The 8,554-nt window shown below is 43.4% G+C and overlaps 1 protein-coding gene across 1 annotated transcript; it reads right to left on the reverse strand.

The window, feature by feature from the left end:
• Positions 1-2,668: 2,668 nt before the first annotated feature.
• LOC108625710 (forkhead box protein E4) lies at positions 2,669-7,738 on the reverse strand. The gene is made up of 2 exons (XM_018025915.2): positions 6,152-7,738; positions 2,669-2,925 (listed from the first exon to the last, which is right to left on the reverse strand). The coding sequence occupies exons 1-2, from the start codon at positions 7,359-7,361 to the stop codon at positions 2,669-2,671; spliced, it is 1,467 nt and encodes a 488-aa protein (XP_017881404.1). The 5' UTR covers positions 7,362-7,738.
• Between the last annotated feature and the right edge of the window lie 816 nt (positions 7,739-8,554).

An 8,554-nucleotide genomic window follows, 5' to 3' on the forward strand; every position in this document is an offset into this window, starting at 1 on the left:
AATTTTGAGAAAAAAGAAATTTTAACTTTTCAGAGATTTTGTCAAGGGGTACACCTTCAGATTTTGAGAAATTTTAGTTTATTGCAAATAATTGCTTACCTGTTGGCATTCCTATTGGGATCCACTCATGATCTTCATTCTCTTTAAACACTGCGAATAATTAATGCAGTGCATGACGAATTTACCAAGAATTATGTATTGAGAGTCCTTGAATTAACAGAGGAGGAAGAATAAAATTCACATTCGTTCATAGTAAATACTTTATTGAATTTGTGCGTGAAATTCGGAGCACCGCGGGGGCCCGCGTACCCGAAGCTACGAATCGCTGGTTCAAACTTAAACGATTAAATCCTCATTTTAATAATATCGACAGTTTAATAAGGTACGACTTTTAGCCGCGTCAGGCCTGTACAGTGTAAGTCGCAGAACGTTTGTTACGACTTTGCCTAGCCTCGCATCGCGTCGGTTAGTTTATTATTTTAGAGCTAACCCCTTCCTCCGACGCCCCCGTCTTTCCCTGTACTCTCCGTTCCACCCTTCTTTCCGTTGCCTTTTCTCTTTTGAACGTTCAGATACGGAGGCATCCGCGAGATAACGCAGTCTTCCACATTCTTTGCATTACCGTTTTTTAAATTACCACGAACACACTTCTTCGCGAAAAACCTATGATTCATATTTTAATTTATCATATCCTTTGTAGTTTCTTTCCTGCTAAATTTCGTGTAAATATTCTCCTATCTTCGAGATTAAGAATATCTCGAATCGTTCATCTTATGTCGTTCAAGAACCGACTTGAACGTACGCTGAAAGTGGATCCTCGTAATTGTTTCAAGTGGTCGATCATTAATTCAAGTACAGTTTCACGTTGAGAAATTCTTCGCGATAAGATATACGCGCGGTTATTGAACAATAAATAGTTTATATCATTTTCCTTTATGGAAGATTAAATTTTTTATTCGTAACAAGATCGTAGCGAGAGCGGTTTGTTGTCAGATCATATCTTTATGCGCTGATGTCTTCGATTTTCTTTTCTTCGGGTAGAAGATACCGCAGAAACGAGAGCACAGTGAGCCGTGGCCAGAGCAGGCCTGTCAACGGCGTCATTGAGTGACTCTCCTTGCACCTCGTGCATATTCGTCGTCTGGCTTATGCGCATTCTGGACGACGCGCAGCAGAAGTGGTTCCTTTCGTACCACTTTGGTATTTGGATAGCACTTTATTAATAAAAACTATAATGAACAATTTTTCAATCAAACAGAACTATTAAAGTAAAAAAGACTTTGAATAAATATAAATTCATAGTGATATTAAAAACTTGTAATATTNCTGTCCAATGCATTAAAATGTATAACATCTATTCTTCTATTATCAGTTTTCAAATATTCTAATTCAATATCTATATTACTGGATTGAACAACTTTTTATCAGAATCTTACGTCGGTAATCCCATTTATGTAATATTAAACAATGTGAAGTCACTACAGCTTTCATAATCGTAAAGTGAATGATGCGTACTCGAATTTAGCGCTCTGACTCATATGTCATTGCCCTAATGACACATTATTCTTCCTTAACCGCGATAATGAAATCCGGATAGAGTGTCGTTCATCTTTATGGTGTCGTTGCACTATTTTCGGAAGTGACATCGAGATCGATAATCGGGTTCTGGGTTTCTACGAAAAAAGTGCACCACATGATTCGTGCGAACCGTGTAACGGAACTGGGACGGTATTTGAACATGTGACGAGAACGATTGCGACTGTCGAGGTCTCCGTATTACTCAAATACGTGTATTTTCGGTCGACCGAAAGGAGCCTTCCTCGTCATTTTTATGGCAGGGACCGGCAACAAGCTGTTCCAATAGAAATCCGTCGCGCACCAAATACTATCGTTCACGACCGTATTATCTTTTTTATAACCATCCTTCGAAGGATCTACTACCGACTGGCTCCTCAGAGTCCTCGAGACTAGCAACGAAATCGTTTTGATGTTCGGTTTCTTGTTTCTTTCGACGAAAAAAATATATGAAGTGCGCTTCTAAAATCGTAAAACGTTTGCCCTAATTTTTAATGTTCATTTGAATAGAGGATCCGTATGAGTTTTATGATATGAGAAATAATCGTAGCCGTGGGAAAAAAATCATACAAAATTTAATGCGAACAATTTAGTACATGAGAAGCACAAAATGTATATCTCGTTGTAAATGATAACGTTAAGCTCCTAATCGATGAGTGAAAAGAGCAGGAAAATAAAAGATTACTGTTTTCAAACGATTCTTTTTATCACCATCGCAAAACCATGCTATCGTGACGTCTTTAATAATATCGTTCGCTTTGATACATCATCGGAAATAATGTCAAAATCGTGGCGCGTCATGATTTGAATTTCACAAATAAATTTTTTCTATTCTCAATAAAGAATTTATAACTTTGAGTGACTTAAATTAACGATTCCCGTTCGTAGTTATAAATATAAATATGATGCGCGCCTTCCCTTCCTCTTTTATACAACCTAGGCATTCGCACTCGAACAACTTCATTCACGAGCGCGTGTTCTTCTCTTATTAGTGCCTCCGATTTAATCGCACCGTTTCAGAAGTTTCGTCGACACTTAAAATTAATATAATAGTACGTTTCTCTTTCAACCATCGTCGGATCGTCACAGAATTTCACATACTGTACTTGATCTGATCGTAGTACATGGTCGTCGATGGCGTCGTCGTCGTGTGATGAATGTTCGAGGGAACCGTACCCGGTATGTTCGATATGCTCAGGCCACCGATGTTGCTCAAGTTCAGCGAGCTTAGGGAGCTTAACGAGCTTAGAGCAACCGAGCCGGCTGGATGACCGAAGTAGGACGGCTTGCGGTCGATCAGTCCACCTCCGGAGCTGTTCGAGTTCGAGTTCGAACATTGCATTTTCAAGCCTGAAACATAAGTAAAACAGATTTGCAAGTTTCTGAACGTCTTTGGAGTGGAGGGACCACACATGAAGTGCGTAGGGAAATGAAGAAGAAAAAACGAAAGAACGCACGATATGAGTACTTGTATAGGTACGATAAATCTGAAGCTCCGACGGCTCTCGAGCAGTTCTTCTTCAAGTGCGCACTTCACTCGTGTCTCGACTCCCGCTTTGTCTCTCTACTTCCTTCCTTTTACTCTCATTTTACTGAATTTTTTTTCTTTAGACTCGTCTGTGTCCAGTCTATGATATATTTTCATCAACGATAAAAAAGGAAAGGAATTCTATGTTAGCCAAATTGCTATTCCCTTGGCACTTGCATATGTGATGTGCAATTCTTCATTAATTTGAAATTCGAATTGAACGCCGATCGAACCATCTCGATGGCAATTGGAATCCGGTTTAATTCCAGGTCGAAAGCAAAGTGTAACGAAGGCCTAAAAACGACGCTGTGTGTGGTCTCAATGGCAGTGCCGTCAGTCAAAATCTCCCCCGGCTTCTCTCCACCGTCAAACGAATCCAAAGTTTCCCGGCTCGGTCGAGCAATCTGTTCTCTGGTCTGCGGATTTCGGTTCTTTTTTCTTCTGTTCTCTAACGGCGCACATCGAAATACGGTGCGCGATAAAAGGAGAGCACAGAAGCGGTTTCCTCAGCGAATATCGGCGTCGGTCGTGCCAACAACGATGCCATAGTCGCAGAGGAGAGTAGAGAGAGATCGCGATCCAGAAATACATTCCCGTGGAGAGAACCGGGTTGTAGAAGAAAAAGAGAGAACACCGGAGCCTGCCGAGGCGTCTGCAGATTGATCTCGTTTACACTTTACTGACTGGACGAGAGGGAAGAGAAGGAGAAGGAAGAAGGGTGCGTGGGTGGCACGTTTATCCCTTGTCGATGCCTCGGTGTATCGAGGTGGAGAGACGGAATAGATTGTACACTTGTAACGCGAGTGCGCGAAACGGGACGATTTGTTGATCGAGATAGCAAATATCAACCTCATTCGGAATATTCTCTAAGATTCAAGTTTTATTCACACTCGAATCAGGTTTGGCACGAGGATGAAATAAATACGTGGGCGTTAGCAAATCGTGATACAGGCGAAACTCGGCAATTTATTCCTAACGTTGTCGTTAGGACGACGAAGAGTGACCCTCAGGTCAAAAGCTTTAGCTTTCCTCAATCCCCTCGCTCCTCTTCCATCGCCAGTATGACTTTCGCACTGCTTTTTATGGTGCTCTGTGCCCAAGACCGTTTACCTTTAAAAAGGCCTGCATCGATGGGGTGCGGTTGCTCCCCTTAAAACTTCTGTTTGATGAATGATTCTGAGAAAGCCTATATCATGGGGCACAGGTGTATCGATGATCAAGGTAGAAAGGATGTCGATACAAATTTGAATATGGCTGGATTGCCATATTAGTCTCTGGTTAGATGATCCTTTCTTATTGCATTTAAAATAAAAGAGTAAAAAGAATTTAATATCATCGAATTGAATTGAACTACACATCCCATATTCTAATAACTTCGTATGTTCTAATTTTCTTACAATTTGAGTTTTTTTTATATTGATATGAATAAGTCTAACACAGGCGATAAGCGTGGCTGAGTAACTGGATTAAATAAAAATGAGTAAAGACAGAAATTAATTACACTTATGAAAAGTTAATTATCTGATCCTAGCAATAATTATCATTGCTTTTTCAAAAAATAATGCACTACAGAATGATTATTTGACGAAACAGATAAGACTATCATTTTGCGATATTACTAATTCATTCATTGTCGTAGTTCTTGTTTATCGTAACACATTCATCGAGACTGTGGAGGCGCAGACTGAAGCTGGTTTCGCGGAGAGGTTTAATAAACGAACGGGTCTAGTGTTTAAGGTAGCCACATTCGATGTACTTAGATTAAAGAACATCTTGTTTACCCCACTTGTAAATGTTTATGCGATAAGCGATTTGAGACCTCACTTACCAGCACGCGACTACTGGTAAATGATACAAAAAAACCGTGTATTTTCTTTGCCCACGATCATTTGTTTATCGCCCGATCGGACGGTAGTAAGCATTCGCAATCATTATATCGTTTCATTCATGAACGAAATGAATAGAACCCGTGAATCTAAGGACATTGTCTCTATTTCCTCGGAGCCTGCTCCCAACTATCGCCGTCTCCCAACATTTTATAGATTAGAATTGCATACTCATTTGAGTATAGTATTTATTAGGAACATTTAAAATAATGTAGTTCAGACTTTTGTGATCACTTTATTGTCGGAAAGGAAGCAACGATCGTTTAACGAGTGTGTAATCGCCTGTTAAACGGTTCGTGGCTCCGCGCTAAATTAATCCAAACAGGAGTCGAAAGACACGTCGAGATTTCGTGTCACACGTGTTACACGTGTTACGTTACCAGTTACGAATTACGACTTCTCGCGTGGGGCGTGACAGTGATGTCAACCCCGGCTAATAGGTGCTGTCGACTCCGGTGATTTCGTGTCTGTCGACTACGCGCGAAGAGTACTTTCGACTTTCCGTGTTATTAAACGGAAGCTGACATTTAAATTTACTTGTCCAGGAAGCTGTCCCCCTCCCCGCATTCTTTCAATTCTTTTTCATGGACGATCAACGCGTACGTTAATTGCGAGCGAAGCTGATTTCTGACTCTCTCTTCTTGGTAATAATTTTCCAAGATTTTCAGTTAAGATTTGGATTTGAAAAATATGTGACGCAGCTTTGATGCAATTACATAAATCTAAAATAATGAGGCTGAGAGGCCTACAGTTTTACCGCGTGATCGGCGCCGGTACGATCGTAAACTGTCTGCGATTTTCCACATGGCCTTCTTCGACTGTCATGGACTGCCATTGTTGTATTGGACTCCACTCCAGCACTTCGTACCATGCAATTGTGTTTCAAAAAATCGTTGAGTCTGGACCTTTGCAAGCCCTTTCGGTTCGTCTTTGTACGCATTCCTAGCTATTACGTAGATTTATGATATGGCAGCTGTTATTTCCATTCACTGCCAAAATCAGGATTAAACAGCATGTCGTTGCAGGGTATTTAAATTGAAATACATAAAATTATTTGTTTAGACAGTCTTAAATTATTCTCTTATCAGTCTCGTTTAGTAGTCAGTATAATAGACCTTGAACATCATTTTCTGATTAGAGTAGAATTAGCGAACAAACTCACCATTATCCGTGACAGGTGTCTGGCACCCGCTGTGCGGTGAATTGACGTTCCCTATGGGGCTGCTGTTCCCAGTTTGTTCCGGGATCCCTTGCATAGAAACGTTGACATTGTTTCCGGTACTATTGACCCCGGCAAGTCCGTAACCGACGTAATAATCCTGTCCCGGTGCCTGAGTAGTGGGCGCAGGATTCGACGGGCACTTGTAACTCATTATAGACTCGTTCTCCTTGTAGATCGACTCCGGATGATGCTGTTGGTGATCCTTGACAGAGAACCCATCCGTCGCTCTGTAACCCAGTTGTTCTTGACTCCTCGCCGCGTACCCTGTTGGCTCGCTCTTAAACGCCACTATCTCCCCATTTCTATAAACCGACGGTTCCCCAGTTTTGTACGTAACTTCCGTCGTCTTGTACGTCACTTCCGCTATAGGTGGTGTCTTATACGTGGTTTCAGGATACGCCCAATCGGCAGAGACCGCGGCTCCGGGCCCGTACATCGCGTATTCTTGATAATTCTGATACTGATTCTGATACCCGTTCGCGTATTCCATACTTCCAGGCGTCAGATTCTCGTATCCGGGCGTCTGGACGCCGACCGGTCCGCTCCCGGAGAAGTATTGCGGGTACTGGGGCTTCAGTGCCTGGCACTTGCGACGGAAACCTCGTGGACGTCGACGGAAACTACCCTCCTCGAACATGTACTCCGTCGACGGGTCGATCGTCCAGTAGTGGCCTTTACCCGGCCTCCCTAATCCTTTCGGTAGTTTAATGAAGCACTCGTTCAAGCTCAGGTTGTGACGCACGGAGTTCTTCCAGCCTTGATACGCGCCTCGGAAGAACGCAAAATGTTGTTGTAAGAACGAGTAGATTTCCGAAAGGGTTAATCTCTTCCCGGGACTCGATTGGATCGCCATCACAATTAATGCTATGTATGAGTACGGTGGCTTCTCCTGACGCCGCGCTCCTGGCTTTCTGGGCAATTCCGTGCTGGACGGATTGCACATCAGCGGGTCCAGGCTCTGGTCCTGGCTCAGACTGTTACTTATCGATAAACTGTTCGTCCTAGGGACCACCGATGCGGAGTTAGAATGAGCGACGGTCGTCGTCTGGTCTTGGAGATGCATGCTCGACTCCGATTCGTTCTTCATCGGGATCCTCGCGTTCTCCCCGGTGCTACCGCGACTCGACGGAACGATCACTGTCTGATCCATGGGTTACTGTACGATGATCACGCGAACATCATGAACTAGTCCATTCACTTCACCGTGGATTAAGTATCCTTCGAAATGAACACAGTCCCTTCACAACGTCGAATTGTCAAAACGTTTGAAAAGCAGTTACGCTTTCCAGTCACTCGCGGTTTCAATTTCAACGCGTCCTATTATTGTTTTCGTGTCGTGTACGTTCCCGCGGACGAATTCGCGCGTCAGCCACGCGTTCCACGGCGCGGTCACAATACGAAGGCGGGCGGTAGGAAAGGTAGAGCGAGGGAGAAAGAAAGAACCGGTGTTATTTACGCGGGTGTAAATTGTTTGCACTGAGAACCGCACGGTGGGGTCAATTATTTAGGTTTGCCACTTGGCAGGCGTCGCACTGATGCGCCGCTAAGTGTTTTCGGATGACTGGACCGCGGGATTGAGTCCGATCCCGTTGGAAGCTTCGGTAACAGGGCGGCCAGAGAAACGCGTTACGTACTCCTTCCACCAGCAAATTGACTTGATTCCCCTCTAGAGAACCTCTGGAGGGGAACGTCACGCCGTGCGTTACGCTGTCCTCGCCAAAGGGGAATCCAGCCAATTTGCTGGTGGAAGGGGTATGTAACGCGTTCCTCTGGCCGCCCTGTTCGGTAATGTCGCGATGACGCGGCCACGCCGTCATCCGGGCTCGGCCTCGTCTCTGCGTAGGCGTGATGAGCCGTAAGAAACGTGACTCGGTTCTCCATTGGCCGCGGATCAACCAAAGATCTCTTACACGACCAATCGGAGGAAAGCTCAGCATCCTCCGTGTCACGCCTGACGGCAATAAGCTCTGAGATAACGAGGGCGACAATCCGGGTCCGAGAAATCGCGATGGAATTGATTGCATAACTCTTTCCTCATTGTTGTTCCGAACGATGATTCGTCCGGTGATTATTGAGTTCACACATTTTTTATCTCCCAAGTGTTTATCTTCAGGATTTCGATTAAATGTAACATCTGAGAGGAGACGCAGTTATCTTCCAGAAGCAATAATAATCTATAGATTCTGAAATTGTAAAGATCAAGTCAAATGATGTTAATGTTGAATGGAATTTCGATGATATAAAAAGAGTTATAGTAAATGACTCAATTTCTATGCACGTTACAATTTCTACTCATTGGCCTTTTTTTCTGTAATTTTATACCACAGGATCCCAAGTCAGTGA

The sequence above is a fragment of the Ceratina calcarata genome, unplaced genomic scaffold (genome assembly GCF_001652005.2).
Source record: "Ceratina calcarata isolate Rehan_Ccalc_2016 unplaced genomic scaffold, ASM165200v1 scaffold369.2, whole genome shotgun sequence".
NCBI lineage: Eukaryota > Metazoa > Arthropoda > Insecta > Hymenoptera > Apidae > Ceratina > Ceratina calcarata.